Source organism: Balaenoptera physalus (assembly GCF_965194825.1).
Source record: "Balaenoptera physalus genome assembly, chromosome: 1".
Taxonomy (NCBI): Eukaryota; Metazoa; Chordata; class Mammalia; order Artiodactyla; family Balaenopteridae; genus Balaenoptera; species Balaenoptera physalus.
This window is the reverse complement of record NC_138882.1, coordinates 77,751,064-77,773,000: the sequence shown is the minus strand read 5'-3', so window position 1 is coordinate 77,773,000 and position 21,937 is coordinate 77,751,064. Positions and strand designations below refer to the sequence as shown.

Genomic DNA, 21,937 nt, shown 5'->3' with positions numbered 1-21,937 from the left:
CTATAATCTATAAAGAAGACCCAATCAAAAATAGATAATTCAACTTCTGAGATAAAAAGCAATCTAGAAGCAATGAATAGCAGACTAGATGACACAGAAAATGTGTAAGTGATCTGGAAGGTAGAATAATGGAAATCACCAAATCAGAGCAGCAGATAGAAAGACAAGTGAAAAACAAACAAACAAACAAACAAAAACACACAAAAGCAACATAAGAGATCTATTAGATAATATAAAATGTGCCAAAATTTGCATTATAGGGGTTCCAGAAGAAGAGAGAGAGAAGGGTGTTAAAAATGATTTTGAAGAAGTTATGACTGAAAACTTCCCAAACCTGAAGAAGGAAATAGATATCCAGATACAGGAAGCACAGAGGGTACCAAACAAGATGAACCCAAACAGACCTACACCAAGACATATCAAAATTAAAATAGCAAAAGTTAAAGGAAGAATTTTAAAGGCAGCAAGAGGAAAAAAAAGAGTCATTTACAAGGGAATCCCTATAAGGTTATCAGCTGATTTCTCTGCAGAAATTTTGCAGGCCAGAAGGGAGTAGCATGATAGATACAAAATACTGAAGGGGAAAAACCTGCAACCTAGGAGACTCTACCCAGAAAGATTATCATTTAGAATAGAAGGAGAGGTAAAGAATTTCTCAGATAAGCAAAAACTAAAAGAATTCAGCAATACTAAACCTACCCTAAAAGAAATATTAAAGGGTCTTCTCTGAATAGAAAAGAAGCAAGAATCTATTGGAAAGGGAAAATCACAGTAGGAAAGGCAAATATATAAAAGCATGGAAGATCACTTACATAAGCCAGGACAAAAAAATCAAAAAATTGTAAAAGTGATTATAATTACAGGAATGAAGATGTAAAATAAGACATCAAAATCACAAAATTGGGGGAGGGGAGAATAAAAATGTAGATCTTTTAGAATGTGTTTGAACTCATATGACTATCAGTTTAAAGTAAGTAGATATAGTTATGGGTTAACGTACTTGAACTCCATGGTAACCACAAATCAAAAATAAACAATAGATTCACAAAAGCTAAAAAGAAAGGAACTTAAGCATACTACAAAACAAAATCATCAAACCACAACAGGAGAAACAAACAAACAAAAAAGAAATGAACAGAGAAGAACTACAAAACAACTGAAAAACAAGGAATAAAATGACAATACGTATATCCTATCAATAATTACTTTAAATGTCAATGGACTAAATGCTCCAATCAAAAGATATAGGGTGGCTGATTGGGTTAAAGAAAAAACAAAAACAAGACCCTTCAATATGCTGCCTACAAGGGACTCACTTCAGGGTGAAAGATACACATAGACTGAAAGTGAGGATATGGAAAATGATATTTCATGCAAATAGAAATGACAATAAAGCAGGGGTAGCAATACTCATACCAGACAACATAGACTTTAAAACAAAGGCTACAGTGAAAGATAAAGAAGGGCATTAAATAATGATAAAGGGATCAATATGAGAAGATGATATTACACTCATTAACCTATATGCACCCAATATAGGAGCACCTAAATATATAAAGCAAGTACTAACAGATATAAAGGGAGAAACTGACAATAATACAATAGTAGTAGGAGACTTAACACCCCACTGACATCAATGGACAGATCATCCAGACAGAAAATCAATAAGGCAACAGAGGTCCTAAATGACACAATAGACCAGTTGGACTTAATTGATACCTACAGGACACTACAACCAAAAAAGCAGAATACACATTCTTTTCAAGTGCACATGGAACATTCTCCAGGATAGATCACATACTAGGTCACAAAACAAGCCTCAAAAAATTTAAGAGGATAGAAATTATATCAAGCATCCTTTCTGACTATACCAATATAAAACTAGAAATCAACTACAGAAAGAAAAAATGGGAAAAGAACAAACACGTGGAGACTAAACAGCATGTTACTAAAAAAACCAATGGGTCAATGATGAAATCAAAGAGGAAATCAGAAAATACCTCGAGACAAATGGAAACAAAAACACAACTTTCTAAAATCTATGGGACGCAACAAAAGCAGTTCTAAGAGGGAAGTTCATAGCAATACAGACATCCCTCAAGAAATAAGAAAAATCACAAACGACCTAATCTACCACAAGAAAGAATTAGAAAAAAAAAGTACAAACAAAGCCCAAAGTCAACAGAATGAAGGAAATAACAAAGATCAAAAATGAAATAAAACAAAGATTAAAAAAACCAATAGAAAAAATCAATGAAACCAAGAGATTTTTTGAAAAGATAAACAAATTTGATAAACTGTTAGCCAGGCTCACCAAGAAGAAAAGAGAGGGAACCCAAATAAAAAAAGAAATGAAAGAGGGGAAATAACAACTGATACCACAGAGATACAGAAAATCATAAGAGAATACTATGAACAGTTATATGCCAACAAGTTGGACAACCTAGAATCAATGGACAAATTTCTAGAAACATACAACCTGCCAAGACTGAGTCAAGAAGAAACAGACAATTTAAACAGACCGATCACTAGAAGTGAAACTGAATCTGTAATTAAAAAAAAAAAATCCCAGCCAAAAAAGTCCAGGACTCGACAGCTTCACCAAACATATAAAGAAGAGCTTATACCTATCCTTCTCAAACTATTACAAAAAATTGAAAGAAGGGAACACTCCCAAATTTATTCAGAGGCCACCATTACCCTGGTGGCCAGGGTAAAAACCAGACAAAGACACTACAAAAAAGAAAATTAGAGGCCAATATATTTGATGAATATAGATGCAAAAATCCTCAACAAAATATTAGCAAACCAAATGCAACAATACATGAAAATGATCATACACCATGATCAAATTGGATTTATTCTAGGGTCACAAGGATGGTTCAACTTTCATAAATCAACCAATGTGATACACCACATTAACAAAGGAAAAGACAAAAATCACATGATCATCTCAATAGACACAGAAAAAGCATTAGACAAAATTCCCATCCATGATAAAAACTTTCATCAAATGGGTTTAGAGGAAACCTATCTCAACATAATAAACGCCATTTACCACAAACCCACAGCAGCATAATACTCAACAGTGAAAAGCTGAAAGCCTTCCTGCTAAATTCAGGAACAAGACAAGGGTGCTCACTCTTGCTGCTTTAACACAGTATTGGAAATCCTAGCCACAGCAATCAGAAAAGAAAAAGAAATAAGAGGTATTCATATTGGAAGATAAGAAGTAAAACTGTCACTATTTGCAGATGACATGATACTTTATATAGAGAACCCTAAAGTCTCCACCCCAAAACTATTAGAATAAATGAATTCAGCAAGGTTATGGGATACAAGATTAATATACAGAAATCTGTTGCATATCTATACACTAATAATGAAATACCAGAAAGAGAAAGTAAAAAAAAAAATCCCATTCAAAACCTCATTAAAAAATACAATACCTATGGGACTTCCCTGGTGGCACAGTGGTAAAGAATCCTCCTGCCAATGCAAAGGACACGGGTTTGATACCTAGTCCGGGAAGATCACACATGCTGAGGAGCAACTAAGCCTGTGGGCCACAACTACTAAGCCTGCACTCTAGAGCCCACGAGCCACAACTACTGAGCCTGCAAGCCACAACTACTGAGCCCACATGCTGCAACTAGTGCAGCCCGCACTCCTAGAGCCTGTGTTCTGCAACAAGAGAAGCCACCACAATGAGAAGCCCATGCACCGCAACTAAGAGTAGCCCCCGCTCACTGCAACTAGAGAAAACATGCACACAGCAATGAAGATGCAACGCAGCCAAAAAAAAAAAAAAAACCAACAATACCTAGGAATAAATTTAACCAAGGAGGTGGAAGTGCTATACTCTGAAAACTATAAAACATTGATGAAGGAAACTGAAAATGATTCAAAGAAATGGAAAGGTATCTCATGCTCTTTTTATTGGAAGAATTAATATTATTAATATGACCATAATACCCAAATCAATCTGCAGATTTAATGCAATCTCTATCAAAATACCCAGGACATTTATCACAGAACTAGAGCAAATAATACTAAAATTTATATGGACCCACATAAGACGCAGTATGCCAAAGCAATCCTGAGGAAAAAGAACAAAGCTAGAGACATAACCCTCCCATACTTCAGACTATACTACAAAGCTACAGTAATCAAGACAGTGTGGTATTGGCACAAAAACAGACACATAGATCAATGGAACAGAATAGAGAGCCCAGAAATAAACCCACATGCCTTTGGTCAATTAATCTATGACAAAGGAGGCAAGGATATACAGTGGAGAAAAGACTGTCTCTTCAACAAGTGGTGCTGGGAAAACTGGACAGCTATATATAAAGCAATGCAATTAGAACATTCTCTCACACCATATACAAAAATAAACTCTAAATGGTTTAAAGACCTAAATGTAAGACTTGAAACCATAAAACTCCTAGAAGAGAACATAGGTGGAATACTCTTTGACATAAATTATAGCAATATTTTCTTGGATCAGTCTTCTAAGGCAAAAGAAATAAAAGCAAAAATAAACAAATGGGGCCTAATTAAACTTAAAAGCTTTTGCACAGCAAAGGAAACCACTGACAAAATAAAAGACAACCTACAAAATGGGAGAAAATATTTGCAAATGATGTGACTGACAAAGGGTTAATATCTAAAATATACAAACAGCTCATACAACACAATATCAAGAAAACAAATTCTATCAAAAAAATGGGCAGAAGTTTGAATAGACACTTTTCCAAAGAAGACATACGGATGGCTAAGAGGCACATGAAAAGATGCTCGGCATCATTAATTATTAGAGAAATGCAAATCAAAACAACAATGAGATATCACCTCACACTTGTCAGAATGGTTATCATCGAAAAGTCTTCAAATAACCATTGTTGGAGAGGATATGGAGAAAAGGGAACACTTGTACACTGTTGGTGGGAATGTAACTTGGTGTAGCCACTATGGAAAACAGTATGGAGGTTCCTTCAAAAACTAAAAATAGAACTACCATATGATCCAGCAGTTCCACTGCTGTGTATATATCTGGAAAAAATGAAAACACTAATTTGAAAAGTTACATTCCCCCCAATGTTCATAGCAACACTATTTATAATAGGCAATACATGAAAACATGGAAGCAACCCCAAGTGCCCATCAGCAGACAACTGGATTAAGAAGATATGGTATGTATGTATGCATGTATGTATCTATGTGTATATGCGCACACACACACACACACACACACACACACACACACTGGAATATTACTTAGCCGTAAAAAGAATGAAATATTGTCATTTGCAGCAATGTTGAGTGACCTAGAGAATATCATGCTTAGTGAAATAGGTCAGAGAAAGACAAATACTACATGATACCAATTATATGTGGATCAAAAAAGTAATACAAATGAATGTATGTGCAAAACAGAAACAGACTCACAGACATAGAAAACAAACTCATGGTTACCAAAGGGAAGAGAGAAGGGGAACAAATTAGGGTATGGGATTAACAGACTACTATGTATAAAATAGATAAGCAATAGGATATACTGTCTAGCACAGGGAATTTTATCCATTATCTTGTAACAACCTATAATGGAATATAATCTGCAAAAATACTGAATCACTATGCTGTACACCTGCAACGAACACATTGTAAATCAAGTATACTTCAATTAAAAATAAAAAAGGAAATATTATCCCAAGTTTCCTTCTCTGAAAATCCCAAGACTTTTATTGTTGTCCATTTGTGATTTCACAAGAGTGGGGCGAGGGGAGGCTGAGAAAGTCGGCAGTTAGTGGAGGAGGTGGGGAGGATGTTTCTGAGGCCGTGGTGTGCGTGGGCAGCCAGGGGGAGCTCTGTGATCAGCAGGGCTGAGGTCCTCACCAACCTACTCAGGATCAAGCCTTCAGAGACTCACCTGTGCTCAGTAAAGACCCAGATCATCATATTTCCTGTTAATTGTATAACTGGTTGAGAAACTGGGCACAATTCTGTGTCTCTTGGTTAAAAGTAAGGAAAGCAACCCATTGTCCTCAATGAGGCCTTGACAATCTGGGTTGAGCTGGACATGTCCTGAGCTCAGGGACGACCACTGGGTGAAGACCGGTGGCCCCAGCAGGGATCCTCTCCAAGGGTGTCCAGAAGTCTGCCCTCCTCGAGTCTTAACTTCCCTGAGCTTCAGCACAACCATATTCAGATCACCCGGTCTGCTGAGCATTGTACTAAGAGTCTGCAGGCAGGACAACCTTGAGAAAAATAACTCCCTGAATATATACCGCAGGGAAACCTGTGAATCTGGTCAGGTTCCTGTTTGTGAAGTCACTAATTTGACCTTGGATTTTGTGCAGTAAAAATGAATTCCTCATTCATTTACTTTCTCATTTGGCAGATCTCTAATGAACAGGCATTATGAGCCAGACTCAGTGCTAAGTGTAGTGGAGAGTCCCAGGTGAATAGGGAACAGCCTCTGCCCTCCAGGAGAGGAACGCCTCATTGAGCGGACAAGACCTGCTGACAGATGAATGCAATAAAAGACAAATGTAGTTGGTGCCATGCACGGTATTCAGGGCTACGGTTGCTCTGGCTGGGGAGTTGGGCAAGACTTCCCTTACCCTGGACACTGAAGAGAGTCTAAATGACAAGAAGAGAAGGAGGGTGGTGGCTGGGAAGGCATTCTAGGAGAAGGGAACCTGGGAAGTATTATAGGAATTGAAAGTGAGAGCTTTCAGCCGAAACCCCAGGAGACACTAGATCTCTCATTGCAAAGGAGGGGCAAGTCTTCATGATGTATTCACCAAGGAGGTGTCTGGAAACTGGGTAGAGACTTTTAAACTCTTCACCCACATTAGATTATTTTTTTTTTTAATTGAGTTGGATATTTTTAAAGAGAATGTTGGAAGAGGATTCCTTTGGAGAGAGCTTTTCAGAGGCCCATCCCTCCCCCCTGGGCTTCCCCTCAAGGCTAAGGGAAGAGAGCTTGAAATGGACCAGTTGGGACACTTAATCCATGTTCTTTGTATTTTGGGGGGTCACGGTGGACAAGTGACTGATTCCCATCTGGGAGACCTAGAGAGGGAAGATGGGCTGGGTAACTACTTTTCAGTAGAGCAAAGATTACTTAGTTGGAGGCCAATCTGCACTCCCAGGTTTGGTCAGAATAAATAATGTGTGAACATTTTCCGTGGACCAGATGTTGTCATACGTGGGGTCATCTTCAGTTCGATCCAAGTGGCCATTTTAGAGGGACAGAGATTTTATCAGCGTGCTGCTGGAGGTATCACTAGCATCCTAGGGGCTGGGGAAGGGGTGGAGGTATCACTAGCATCCTAGGGGCTGGGGAAGGGGTGGAGGTATCACTAGCATCCTAGGGGCTGGGGAAGGGGTGGACGACCAGCCAGAATAGAGATGCTTTAGTCCTTGCGAAGAGAAAACGACAAAGCATCCCTATCAAAAGAGGAAGATGCTCTTCAAAGGACCCACAAAGGTGCCCGAGAGAGAATGTTTTAAATGCCTCCCAACAGAGCTGGACCACCATGACTTTACCAGTCAAATCATAATTTTCCTGCACCGTTTGTTCCCCTCTCTCCCTCCTATTCAACTCTGGACCAAAGTTAGCCACCTGGGGGAGTCGATGACCGCCCCCCCCCAACCATCAGCAGGATTCCTGCCTCCAACAGGCCGAAGCAGGGATGTGGCTGAAGTCAAGTCCAAAATTTTGATTATTAAAATTGACTGGACATTTTAATTACTCAGCTGAATCTGTGTTGATTTATTTAAGGCGGCCATAGGACTTTTTTGTTACCTAAGAGTTCCCAGAAACTTCAAAGGGCCTGCCCAGGTTTTCATATGAGAGCAGGAAAAGACAAGGCTCACCAAAAAAAAATGTACAGGGATATTGGTAGGAAAAATAAAGGTGCCTGATGATTACAGCCCTGGAGACACTCTTGTTCAATTTGACAGTTACAGGGACATGATCAAAGCAAGATTCATCTGTCAGCCATGGGCTTGACAGATCTGTGGGAGAGGACCCAGGATGCAGTAGAAATGGTAGGGGGTGTTTGCAGTACGCCATCCTGGGGTGGTGAGGCTGAAGAGGGGCCGTGGAAGAAGTAGGGAAAGTATGGAAAACACTGAACACCAAGTCATAGCATCACCATGCAGTCTTCTTGCCAAAAAAGTTGAACCTGGATCTAATCAAGCCTTCAGATCTAACTTCCAGTTTAAAGGAAAAACAAGGGAGAGAGGAATAAATTAAATGATAGCTGAAGGAAGCAATCAGATAAGTGATAATATCAGAAAGTGATATTCTGCAGAAAACCCAACATGATTTTTTTCAGCAAATCAAAGCATGAAAGAAAGGGAGCAGAACAGGAAGAAACTATTCTAGACTAAAAGATCTACTGGAATTTAGTTAGGAGTTACGTACCAATATTGGTTTCCTAGTTTTGACAAATAAAGGAAACTGGGTGAAGAGTATTTGGGAACTCTCTGTACTAACTTTGCAACTTTTCTGTAAATCTTAAATTATTCCAACATTTAAAATTTATGAGAGAGAGAGAAAAGAGAATTAAGATGCAAAACCATAAAATCAATGTGTAGACATTGACTGATCTGATTCAAATGTCCAAATGTACAAGACACTTTTGAGACAACTGGGGAAATTGAATGAGAGCTGGGTGTTATCGATTTTAAGGGATCATTGTTAATCTTGTTACATTGAAGTTATGTAGAAAAATGTCCTTTTTTAGAAATATGCCAAATGAAGTAAGTCTGGGTAAAATGTCATGATGTCTTTAAAACACGTCAGCAAAAATTTTTTAAAAAGCTGAAGCAAATATAATGAAATATTGATAATTATTATATTATTGGTGTTGGGGTTATGGGGGCTCATTATACTTTCCTCTGTATTTTTCTGATTGATTGAAAGTTGTCACAATAAAAACTATTGTGTGCCTATTTTTTGCCTTGTGCTTTAGATGTTATTTCATTAAGTCCCCAAACAGCCATATATGACAGATCCATTACTGAGGGCTCAGAGAAGTTCAGTAGTTTTTCCAAGATCACACAGCCAGAACAGGGAAGAGCCAAGATTTGTCCACAAGTACCCACTGCCTCCCATATTGCCTCGGGTGGAAGGACAGTATCTTGTGGGGTCAGGGGGAGTTAAGAAAGGAGCCTAAAGCTTATATCCCAGAGACCAGGAGACTATCAGGGAAGCCAAGAGGAGGAGCTTGTTTGAGAAATTTGAACAAGGACTTTGGCTAATATTCTTCACTTACTTTTACCTGCATTGCCTTGCTTGAATCTTCCGTGCACCTACCCTCCTTGTAGGCAGTGTATGCTCCTTTTCTGAGGTCACATGAAGGCCAAGCTGGGGAGTCAGGACCCAGACCCAGTTTCCTCCAGCAGACATCCCTCTTCACTGGGTGGTAGCAAGTGAGAAAAAGGCCTGCACGCCATCACCCAATTGTGTTCAGGTGAGTTAGCATATCGAGCGGCTGCAGAATAAACTTGCTCACTGCCCAGGGTGCTGGGTTGGTTGTAGGTGCTTTGGCCAGCCTCACCTTGTGCCTGGAGGGACTCTGGGCTGATACGGCTGAGTGGGACCACTGCAGGGCTTTGGCTTGGTCCTGTCCCCCGCTGTCAGCCTCCAGAGGTCTGCATGCTCAGCCCTGGCTATCTTCTGCTTCTGTCCAAATGTCCCCATATCACACAGGCTTTCTCTCACCTGCCTACACAAAAAGCCACGCCCTCTCTTCCACCTGTGTTTCTCTATATCCTTTCCCTGCTTTATTTTATTGCCACCTGTCATATCACATATAAATCTATTTCTTTTCTCTCTTCCACTCCAGAATATAAGCTCTCTGAGGTCAGGGACTTTGTCTTGGTCCCTCAGGATCCCCAGTGGGGGACTCCATGAATATTTGTTGAATGAATACATGTATACATGAATAAACGAAGGTAAAAAGAATGTAGGATAAATTGCTAGTCTTATTTTTCTCCAGTTTTGAAAATGATACTGTTGGGAAACACTTTAATAGGAAAACAAAAGTAAATCTATTTTCCCGTCAGTATCAAGTGATTAAAATGCCTCAGGTTCGGTGCGAGGTTACAAAGCCCGGAGAAGCCTCAGCAAATCTGAGAGCTGGAAAATCCCCCTTCATTTCACAGGTGGGGAGAAGGCCCGGGAGGGTGGGTACATACCTGACTGTTGCTCGGTCTCTTCAACTTTCTGAGAAACTCATTCTCTAATTCTTCATGTTTCCAAAGTTCAAACCCACGATGAGAAAGCTGTTTGGAGAAGTCCTGGATGTGCTCGGGGAAACTGTTTCCCACCACCCGGCTTCAGGCCTGAGGTCACCCCTTCCACTGCTTCCTCCTTGCAGCGTGTGGGAGGTACCTGGGGAGAGGATGCTCACCTGGCCCGAGTGGGCAGTTCGGCCGCAGGGCAATTAGATCGCCCAGAGAGGCTGCAGCTGGCACCCGCAGAGGCTGATCTTCATGGCCCCCTGGCTCTCCCGGCAGGGGGAGTTTCCTGACCACCTACAGAGGGGGCTCTGAGGAGCTAGGGCAGGAAAACTGACTCTTGGGCAAGCGGCCACGTGAGTTTCCATGTTGGAGCCTCAAACCAGAGTCACCGAGGAGTGGAGGGCAGCCCTCCTTGCCTGCTGACCACCTGTCCTGGGATCCACGGATCCAGGCCACGGACGGTTAGGACAGCCACTCCTGTGGCTTAGGCAGTACTGCTGCCTGGCCCTTGCTCTGCCCCTCCTGCCTTGAAGCTCCTCAGCCTGGGTTCTGGCTTTTCAGGGGACGCGGCTCATGGCCTGGGATCCTACACCCGCACTTGTGAGGCAGGCCTCCCAGAACTAATTATTTTGCATGACAGCTGGGGCCCTGACCAAGCCCTGACCACTTCCTACTGACCCTAATTCCTTGTTCCTGAGGTCCATTATCGAAGGTCACTCGCTCTGGAAACGTGAAGTCTGAGAACTCCCTTTCTTGACATGGCAGGGCAACTTTTAGGAGGTTCGTGCAGAAACCTGAGGAGTAGGCAGATTGGGAGGCCTTGGTGTCATATGGACAGCAGCAAAGAGAGTAAGCTGTGGGTCAGGCACAAGTGGGAGAGAGGCACACATCCGGCCCCGGCCTCTGGGCCACCCAGCAGTGAGGTCCCAGGCAGGGTGAGTGTGCCCTGGGTGACAAGCCCTGGTCTGGGAATCTGGCAACTGTGAATATATCACTTTACATAGATGGATGGGTGGGTTGGTGTATGAATGACTGGGTAGACGATAGATGGATGGATAGGTAGCTAAACATTTCCGTAAGATGTGAGTTCCTCACCAGCAACTCTCCTGCTGGCTTACCCCATTCCCTTGGAGCAGCCCTACCTTGGGCTCAGGCTGACTTTGCTGTGGTCTCCAACTGGGGCCTGACAGAAGGGCCAGGATCTAGGGAGGAAATGCTTTCTCTCTCCTCTGGTCGGGTAAGGCCTCTGGACGTGGGCAGCTTTACCACCCTCATCATCCACCAAAGCCTTTTTGAACCCTGGACATACCATCTCCCTGCCTCTAAACCCTCCTGCTGCCTCCAAGCCTGACAGGCACTTGCACCTGCTCAGGAGAATTTGACCCAAACAACCCCAAGACAAAGTGAAGTCATTGGCTATTTGTTATTTGAAATGGGCTAAGTGGAGGAAGCTGCTAGCAGGGTGGGCGTGGAAGCCACGCACCGTGCAGAGAGGTGTAAGCAGCGTGAAGATGGACTGGGGAGCGTGGAGGGGAGGGTGTCTGTGCGGAAGGACTCAGCAGGCAGCAGCTGCTCCCTATATGGGGGTGGGGACAGTGTGGTGACATGATGTGCTTGTCTTCCCACCTCATTCTTGGGTTCTGCCCTCCACCCATAAACTCAGGAGACGCCTATTCAGGTTTTTTTCCACTTTTCTGTCTCCTGTTTTGTGTAACGTGGAGGAAAGGGCAAGCTGTGGGCAACAGGCACTGCACAGGGCCGGGCCGTGCATGGGGAGGGACGGCAGGTCTTCCCATCCTGCAAACACTTCCCTCAGGGGCCTCGTTTCAGAACCAGGCCCTTCTCCTGGAGGGGAAGCTGGGAAGGAAGGCTGGCTGAAGGTGAACGTTCAGGATGAGGCAGAGGAGAGGACTATGGGGAGGGGAAAGATTGACTGATGGATTGTAAGCTTCTTAAGAAGGACAAGGTCAAGGTCACACTCAGCTTTGTATTTTCAGCAGTGCCAACCCCCAGGCCACACGGAGGAGGAATAAGGAATGAACAGGTTCCCCTATCTTGGTTAATGACTAGAAAAAAGCAGAACAGCACAAGGAAGCTGGTGAGACAGTGGAAGAGACGGGAAGGGATCAATGCCCCCAAATTAAAGCGAGTGTAGGGGTCAACTCATTCCAAATCTCTAACACCCCCTTTCCTGCCGCCACAAGGAAGCCCCTCATTAGGAGGGGAGGGGAGCTGCCTGGGGCAGCTCAGCATGAGGATATTTCTATGGGACACAGATCCCACCTCCTTCTGGGGGAGGAATTGAAGCCCGTCAGTCATATCAGTGCTAAACAAAAACGCACTGGGGGGTGATTTTTAATTTCTTCTTTATTAAAAAAAAAAGCATTTTTTTCCGGGTTTTTAAAAAAACTTCTCTAACACATAAAACAATTTTTCCCGCCCCTTAGCACTTCCTTCTTGCCTCCTTCACTCCTGCTCCTGGTGCCAGCTGCCTGCAAGACCTAGATGAAGAAACCTTCTCCGATCGAGATGTGGGAGCTGGAGGGGGTTGAGGGTTTGAAGGAAGGTGGTTACTGGTCAAAAGGAGAAGTTCATTTGCACAAAAATATAAACCATGGAGGGTGAGGCCAGCACATACACGTATGGATTGATCTACAATCCGTATAAAAAAAATAGACCCAAATTGTCATTTTACATTGGCAATATTATACAAAATAATATATATTTTTTAAACCACACACACACCCACATACACACGCACACACACATACACACACACACACATACACACACACACACAAAGGTGCCAGTAGCCCCTCTGCACTTCTGCTTCTGGGGGACAGGAGTGTCAGTAGGCAAAGATGACATGGTAGGTGACCTGGTGGCCATTGTCCCAGGCGTAGAGCAGGCGGTCCTTGGGGTTGTAGTCTACCTGGGTGGTGTAGGAATACTCATTCTCGAACAGCAGCCTGGGGATGATCTGCGTGTTGGTGTGGGTGTCGAAGGCGTAGGAGATGTTGGCATTGCGTTGGTTGTAGCTGTCCACAGCGTACAGCACCCCGCAGATGACGAAGCAGTTGCCGTAGAAGTTCCGCCGGAGCCCCGTGCGCCACGTGGTCTCCTTCTGTGTGCTCAGGTCCACGGCGTTGAGCTTGCTCAGGACGATGACCTCCTGGCTGAAGCCCTCGTCGTCCAGGGCCGGGTAGATGAGCCACAGGCCATTCTCATCCACGGCAAAGTCCACGTCCGAGTGGCCCTGCCACCGCCAGGGCGTGGCCTCCTCATAGGCCACGTCATGGAGCATGGCCCAGGCAGCCACGTAGCGCTGCTTCAGGTCGTACTTGATGATGTTGCGGGTGAAGGCCCGGTTGTAGTAGAAGGCACCACTGTACACCACGTGGCCCGTGCCGATCCAGCTGTAGGGGAGCTTGTAGGAATTGCTCCAGCGACCTGCGGGCAGTGAGAAGGCAGAAGGCTCGAGGGCAACAGTGCAGACAGCCTGCCAGGCAGGGAGGGGGCAGCCCAGAGAGACGGGACGTGCCGTTGGCTTGAGGTCTGGAGCCCACGGTTTGTGTCTTGGTTCTGCCACTTTCTAGTTCTGTATGGCATCCTCATCTGTCATTTAGAAATAACGATTTCCACTCCCCTCACTGAGCTGTTTCAAGGATCCAGAGTGCTAATGTACGTGAGTGTGGTTTGTAAACTGTCAAGGGCCATGGGAAAGGGAGGAAGTATCACTACTGTTTTCTGGACCAGACTCCAGGTTGTCCCATGTCCCAGGGACTGGGAAGGAGGGGCAGGGCTGAGAGATGAGAGAGCAGAGAATGTGAGAGAGTGTGGAAGAGGGACATCCCGCTACCAGAGAAGGTCCTTTTACCATCAGAAGAAGGCGTTGCCCTTCCTGTCCACTGTCTCCACCCTAAGAGATCTGGCCATGATTAAAACAGAGGACAGTGGGGAAGGAGGAACCCCCCTAAGGTGGACCCATATCATGTACCTTGTTTGAAGTTGTCCAGGTTCCGGAACTCTACCAGGGTGTTGCCATAGTAATAATTGGTTACGTAAATCCGCTCATCTTTGGCCAGGGGGTCCTTCATCCAGGCCCCTTCATTCCGCCCATATGTGTTCTGCGTGGTTGGCCCCGTGATTGTGGAGAGGGTGTCCTTGCACCTTCCTGATGGAGGAGAGGTGGATGGAGAGGTTGGGATGATCGAAGAACACCCCGCCCCTAAAACCCTTGCTGGCTCTGCCACCTGCAGTCTGAACTCCTCGGCAGGCTTCTACGGCCCTGTATAGCCAACCTGATGCCAGACATTTTCTCAGCATCATCCCCTGCTATTCCTCTCATCTATCCTATATTCTACTCCTATGAAGCCATCTACTGTCACCATCCTGGGCCACTTTCATGCCACCATGCTTTGCTCCTGCTGTCCTCTTACTTCTCAATCCTACAAACTCACCCCTCAAGGATCTAAGCTCCAATGCCCTTTTCTGACACCACATCCTCCTCTGAAAAACCATTCTAGCCTTTTACTAGATTCCATCCTGCTCCCATAGTACTGTGAATGTAGCTCTCTTACAGGACATGTCATCTTATGTCTCACCAGTGTTTGTGCATCTCTCTCCTGATTCAAAGCCCGCCCCCATCCAGAGCATAAGCCCCAGGGAGCAGGGTCTGTGGCTTTCCTCTTTGTGTCCTCAGTCCTCAGAATACACAGTGTCTGGCAGGCCACGGGCACTGAGCAGATGTCCTGAAACTTGGATGAATACACGGCGGCATCACTCCTCTCCAGTGTGACCAGAGGAGAGGACTTCACAGGTATGACCAGGAACACAGAGCTTCACCAGCCACTGAGCTACCCCAAGGGGCTTGGCCCAGGCCACCAGCAGAGACCAGCCCTGACTGTGCAGTGTGTGTCATGTCCCTGAGGCCCACCTTCTGGGTCCTAGAGAGCTGTCCTCAAGCCTATGCCTCTGTGGGCAGGATGCCAGGGCCCCCTTCTGGGAAATTGGAGGGGCTGGGGACCAAGTTCCCACATAAGGAGCTTACTCTGGCGGTAGGAGACTCCTTCAAAGGTCAAGTCTGCTTTAAGGGAACTCTGCAACGTCCTCCTGAGTGACTCTTTGGAGAGACCTGGTGCCCATGAGAGGCCCTAAAAGACCACTAGAACCATGCTGGGTTCTAAATCAAGTTGAAAGCCTGCCTGCATGCTTAACATGCAGTATTACTATTGAACATGGCCCTGAATGATACTGAAATAACATGAGACTACAGAGAGCACATGCTCTTTTTGTCTCTGCAATAGTGGGTTATGAAGGAGATGGGAAGAGGACAATGGAGGGGGCAGTGGGAGAAGCAGATTAATCCAGGCTTTACAACTTCCTCCTACTCCTCCTGGCAGCTGGGACCAGCAGAATAACGCCCAACTGCCATCAAGACTGGTGCACACATGGGCAACAGTGATGAGAGTAATTTGTCCCTGACATTCACGTGGGACCAAAGAGTAAGGAGCTACAATTCAGATTCAGGGTTCTCTAAACTCCAGGCCACGCCCACTTCCAAATTGTTGCAGTCTGTTCCATCCGTTCTGCTCCTGCATAGCGGTCTGAGCTGGCAGGACAGGGCAGGCGCTGTGCCCTTGGCCCCATGCCTGGGGCAGCCAGGCGTCTGAAAGTAGGATAAACATTGTTTTCTCAGGCAGGGCCCACAGTTGGGTGCAATTGGCAGGGTTCAGGCATCTCCATGTGGGGTTTATTAGGTCCTGGTCCGACAGAGAGGAGAGGGTTTTGGCCTCTGTAAGACAAACAACAGAGCCTACCAGCCAAAGCCTCATTCCCCCACGTGAGTTCATCTGCTGAAGACAATAAAATAGAAGGCTCTGGCTGAGCCCAGGCAACAGAGGTCTGATGGAAAATATCTCATTCCCTGGAGCCGAGCAGGGCCCTGGCTTGCCAGTGGAGAAGCTGTGCTTCCTTAGAACTAAGGTGAGCCCTAGCGTGCCATCCCCAGGGAGGGGCGTTTTTATGTGCCCCCTTCCCCTGGAAAAGCCCAGTGAGGACATCAACTCCCTGTCTGAGAGGCAGCCCCCAACCCATGCCCAGAGCCCTACAAATGGCTGTGCGAGGCCAGGGGTTTCTGCCATGGCTATGCCACCTCTCTGCCCAGATATGGAAACTGCAGATGAGCTCCTGGAAGCCAGGACTCATCTAAGTTTCGATGTACCGCATTGCCCCAGGCAGCCCCCCAAATCCCTGCAGGGTCCTGTCTCAGCACTAAGGCTCTGCAATGAGAGGGGCTTAACGTGAGGCTATAGAATGCGCCCCAGGTTTGCAGACAGAGGTCTGGCATTGGTCTTGGCCCTGCTACTGATTCCAAAGTCTGTGTTTCTTTTAAAAGGTCACAGAGCTTTAATTTCTTCCACAGTAAAACAAGTATAATATATGCCCTACCTACTTCACAAGAGCGCTTGGAAAATGCACTTTGATGATGGTATGGTAGGCTGAGTAATGGCTCCCAAAGGTAACCAGGTCTTAATTCCTGGAACCTATGAATGTGACCTTATATGGCAAAAGAGACTATGTTGCGATAGGGGGACTACCTTGTATTATCCAGGTGGGTCCTAACTGCAATCACAAGTATCCTCATGACAGGGAGGCAGAGGGAGATTTGACTACAGAAGAGGAGGCAGCCTGATGATGGAAGCAAAGATTGGAGTGATGAGGCCACAAGCCAAGGAATGCTGGCAGCCACCTGAAGCTAGAAAAGGCAAGAAATGGACTATCCCTTGGAGCTTCAGGAAGGAACCAGCCTTCTGACACCTTGATTTTAGTCCTATAAGACGCATTTAAGCCTTCTGGCCTCCAGAACTGTTAGAGAATAAATTTCTATTGTTTAAGCCATTAAGTGTGTGGTAATTTGTTACAGGAGGCATAGGAAACTAATACAGATGGAGTCAGCTTCTGGCATCTTTATTTCTGTAGGAAGAGGGGAGTCCCAGCTTATAGCTTCAAAGTCCTGATACCCAGGACCTCAGGCTGTATGTCCATACGCCCTCGGAGCAAATGCCGGCATCCCACAGGGTGGTCCAGCCCAGGCAGGAACAGTGGGACAGACAAGGGTGGTTTGAGAGCATTTGAAGACAGGTTCAAGGGAGATCAGTAAACCATGAGGCCCAGACCCAGGTCTGAGAATCTGGGGCCCTTCAGATGCTCCCACCCTTGGCAGCAAACTGTCAGCCTTGGAGAGAAGATGCAGCATGTCTACTCCTTTTCAAGGGTAATGAGAGAAGGGAGGGAGATAGTTCGAAGGCACTGAAGAGAAAAGAGAGTACTGCCTGCAACTCATCTTAGAAGTGTTCCCCCGAAGCATGGTGACGGGGAACACTTCCTAAGCCGTCTCTATGTATTAACTCATTTAACCATCGATAGTCCTGGGAGACGGTTGGCCCTGCATCAAAGGTCCCCGGGGTCTGAAAAGTAGGGGCTCTTCCTCTCAGCATATAAACCTGCTCAAATCTTGCCATCTAACACAAAGAAATCAGCAAACAAGAGGCTCCGTGCCCTCTGGGGCTCTCAGTTCTCGCGGCAGGCCTCTCCTGCACACTCCGCAACTCCTCACCTGATGGCTGCCTTAAATGCTTACACACTGTCCAGCAGGGATGCTCTCTGGTCTTTTTATTCGAGTCAAGCCTGTCTTTTGGCTGAAGCCCCCGCCCACCTCCCCCCACCTCCCTCGCTCACTGGGCCTTCACACCCCGCTCTCCTGGTCCCCGCAAACCCCCCTGGTCATGATGCCTTTGGCTGGTTCTCTTTTCTGCCCACCTTTCAGATGTTATCCCTTAGAGCCTCACTTTTAGTCCCTTATCTTCTTGTTCTTCCTGTGTTCCCTGTGCACACTCAGCTCTTATACAGCCCGGCGTTTGTTTCTGAGCACCAGACATCCAACCCCTACTAGACATCTCTCTCCTGTGTGTCCTCCTGATTCCTCAAACTGAATGGATTAAAAATGGAATTCATTTGCTTCAATTCACAGCCTGTTCCTCCTGTACTTCCTGTCCTGGAGAAAGGCATGGCACACCATTAACCAAGCCTGGAACCTTGTGGTCCTCCCTGATGTCCCCCTCTCCTCCACCCACACACCCATTGGTCACTGTCTCACACCTCTTCATCTCTCTGCCCTTTCCCTCCACCTCTGCAGCACTTGCTATGCCCAGCGAACACAGGTGGACCCACTGCGTGTGGGAGTCCAGAGAGACTCAAAGTGAAGACAAGGCAGGTGTGTTGTCCCTATGACTGAGTAAGTGGGGCCTGACAGCCCCAGAGGCCACAATTTCCATTTGAAACCGAACTTGTTTTGAACGCAGAAAGAAGGCAGTGGTGTTCTAAGAAGCATAAATAACCAAATAACCCTATCATATTCTTTCTTACTTGTGTTATTTCCTCATATTAGCCAACAACTCATGCTGAAAATGACATAGAGAAGGGCAAGATAGGGCAACCCATAGTTCCTTTCCTTTTTAGTCTTCCTTACTCAGTAGGGAGTGCTGGTAAAGTGTACTCATATTAAGAAGTGAGGGCTTCCCTGGTGGCGCAGTGGTTGAGAATCTGCCTGCCAATGCAGGGGACACAGGTTCGAGCCCTGGTCTGGGAAGATCCCACATGCCGCGGAGCAACTAGGCCCGTGAGCCACAACTACTGAGCCTGCGCGTCTGGAGCCCGTGCTCCGCAACAAGAGAGGCCGCAATAGTGAAGAGGCCCACGCACCGCGATGAAGAGTGGCCCCCGCTCGCCGCAACTAGAGAAAGCCCTCGCACAGAAACGAAGACCCAACACAGCCAAAAATAAATAAATAATAATTAAAAAAAAAAAGTGAAACAGAAACAGATGAGTTAGTTTGTGTGTTTCCACTGGTCTGCTAGGCACAAAATGCATACGAATGTAGGAGCCATGAAATACCAACTCTCATTTTGGTGGATTCACATGAGTTAAATAATTTAACCTTTGCATTGAAAACTGGCAGTGCACAATATGATAAAATTCATGCTATTCAAGTTTTTAATATTCCTTTACTTACAATCGCATGAAATCCAAAGAAAAAAACCAAGTGAGAGAGAGAGAGGCCAGAGAAGAAAGGAAACAGCTCTATACTGACTACCTTCAATGGCACTTTTCTCCTGCTCCTTGAATGAGGGGCTCTTTGTTTTCATTTTGTTCTGGGCTATACAAAATGCGTAGTTGGGGGGCTTCCCTGGTGGTGCAGTGGTTGAGAATCTGCCTGCCAATGCAGGGGACACGGGTTCGAGCCCTGGTCTGGGAAGATCCCACATGCCACGGAGCGACTAGGCCCGTGAGCCACAACTACTGAGCCTGAGCATCTGGAGCCTGTGCTCCTCAACAAGAGAGGCTGCAACAGTGAGAGGCCCACGCACCGCGATGAAGAGTGGCCCCCGGCTCGCCACAACTAGAGAAAGCCCTTGCACAGAAACGAAGACCCAACACAGCCAAAAATAAATAAATAAATAAATAAATAAATTCAAATAACCTTTAAAAAAAAAAAATGCGTAGTTGGCCCTGACCCAACTGGTTCACTTCTGGGGCTCTTGCCAGCTCTGGTCCTTCTCATTGCAGTGCTACCTTCCTTCCTGGCTGTTTTTTCCTCATCCCTCAAGACAGCTAGGTCAGCTTCTCTTTTCAGAAGACAGTGTCTCTGACCCCAAAGCACCCTATGCATTCACTCACCACCCTGAGTTGAAATGGTGTTTATGTGTCTCATATACAAGCTTGCGGCAACTCCAGGTCAGGGACGCTGCCTCAATCTGCCTTTGCACGACCAACACCTACAGAACCTGGGCATCAACAGCACCCAGTACTTTCCTTAAATTGACAAATCTGAATATAGTCCTCCCGCTTAGAACCTTCTGTACCACTTTTAGATATAAGTCCCAACGTCCCAATCCCTTCATCAGCAGGCCCCTCTCCCTTATGTTGCCCTGTGTATGCCAGGACGATGGGCATTCTTTAATCCCCCTGACCTCCCACCCCCCCATGCCCGCACAGGCTCATGCTGTCAGCTCTGCCCTGGGGACCACACTCGGAAATGGAGCTCCACCCTCAGAACCAGACAGTCTCCACTGGACTGCACACCTTGCCGCTTGCCAGCCCTGGCCACTTTAGTCGCCCGTATCCCCCTCACGGTGACCCCTCTGCAGAAGTGACCAGAGCTCACTCCCTTTCACAGCCAGCACGGCGTGGGGCTGAGTGAATTAGGAGTGGGCGCTTCATCCTTGTAGAGAGGCACGGACTTTATTCCTTATCCATTTACAAGGAGCGTCTCCACTTTCTCGCCTTGTTTCTAGGGCCAGCGGCCTCTGTGTTCTGACTGAAGCTCCTCGTGGTTTCAGGGGGCTGGTGAGGTGCCCCAGCAAACAGACTGAGAGCAGAGTGTGTCTGTGGAGTTGGGCGTCGGGAAAGCTGCCCGTCCAGTGACTCAGGGCAGCCAACTGGCACACTTCTTGGTCCCGAGTCTGGGTGCCGTGGAGGATCTAGCTAGCCCTGCCCACGTCAGCACCACCTTCCTCAGGCTGCCTCACACCAGTCCCGCTGACATGTGCCAGGCCGGCTGGCCATCTCGTGCCCACAGCCAGTGGCTGGCCAGGCCTCGGGGATTGTTAAGGTGGTTTACTCTGTGAAGGAGACAGTCTTTAGCCGATCGTATTTCCTAGGTTCGACCATGAGGCAGGCTCTCCGGTAGTGCTGCCATCCTGACTGTCCTCTTTGTCTGCGCCTTCCCACTCCCCACCCCCGCCCCAAAGCAGCCTCTTCTAAAACGTGCAGCAGGAGTTGCAGTCCTTAAAGTATGGGACTCCGCAAAGCCTTGGCAGCGTGGCACGAGTGTCCTCTTCCTCTGCGGTAGCCTGAGCAGACCTCTCCCAGACACGGAGGATGGCGACCGCTCCTCTCCCGTCCCTTCACTTCCCGAGCCCCGGCTCCCATCGCTGACAGCATTTTTCCTCGCCTGTCCTAGAGCTACTATGCTTTGGCCAAAAGTTAATTCCAATTTGCTTGTTTTGGGAATTTTTCTGACAGTTTTACAATTCTCCTGAGGAAGATGGTGGACCTTTTAGGGTATTACAAAACCAGGTTTAGAAACCATGGGATAGGATGTTCCTTTTAAAAGCAGCCTCATTTAAAAGCACTCAGACAGCTCAAAGTCAAAATTGCCAGGCTCAGTAAACAGCAAGCAACCTTTCACAGGCAACAAATCAGTGGCCTGTGTTGGTTTCAGCCAAATGATTTTTATTTAAATGATGACTACATGTAGTCCTACTCGGCCAGGCACAGGCAGGCAGAGAAGGTTCCAGAAAAGAAATCCCATCCACACTAACAGCAGCCCGAGAGAAGCACTTGACAGTGATACATGATTAAAAGTGATTCCTGGGGCTTCCCTGGTGGCGCAGTGGTTGAGAATCTGCCTGCCAATGCAGGGGACACGGGTTCGGGCCCTGGTCTGGGAGGATCCCACATGCCACGGAGCAACTGGGCCCGTGAGCCACAACTACTGAGCCTGCGCGTCTGGAGCCTGTGCTCCGCAGCAAGAGAGGCTGCGATAGTGAGAGGCCCACGCACTGCGATGAAGAGTGGCCCCTGCTTGCCGCAACTAGAGAAAGCCCTCGCA

The 21,937-nt window shown here is 46.3% G+C and overlaps 2 protein-coding genes and 1 long non-coding RNA gene across 7 annotated transcripts in view; 1 reads left to right on the top strand and 2 right to left on the bottom strand.

The window, feature by feature from the left end:
- The window catches only part of LOC309637452 (uncharacterized protein), a gene marked incomplete at its 5' end in the record, with an annotated part of 279,570 nt that overhangs the window by 169,126 nt on the left and 88,507 nt on the right, over nt 1–21,937 (bottom strand). The window lies entirely within an intron of this gene.
- Nucleotides 12,237–21,937, bottom strand: part of OLFML2B (olfactomedin like 2B) — a 39,416-nt gene continuing 29,715 nt past the window's right edge. For 4 of the 5 annotated variants that reach the window (XM_082467183.1, XM_082467181.1, XM_082467182.1 and 1 more), the window contains exons 7-8: nt 14,261–14,437; nt 12,237–13,713 (exon numbers count right to left, since the gene is read on the bottom strand). In XM_082467183.1, coding sequence (XP_082323309.1) covers nt 13,112–13,713; nt 14,261–14,437 — 779 coding nt within the window. In that variant the 3' untranslated portion in view covers nt 12,237–13,111. The remainder of the gene's footprint in view (nt 13,714–14,260; nt 14,438–21,937) is intronic. The other variant, XM_082467185.1, reaches the window with a different exon arrangement.
- The window catches only part of LOC309639644, a 69,906-nt gene continuing 67,791 nt past the window's right edge, over nt 19,823–21,937 (top strand). The window contains exon 1 of the long non-coding RNA XR_014251782.1: nt 19,823–21,862. This is a non-coding gene — a long non-coding RNA (uncharacterized lncRNA). The remainder of the gene's footprint in view (nt 21,863–21,937) is intronic.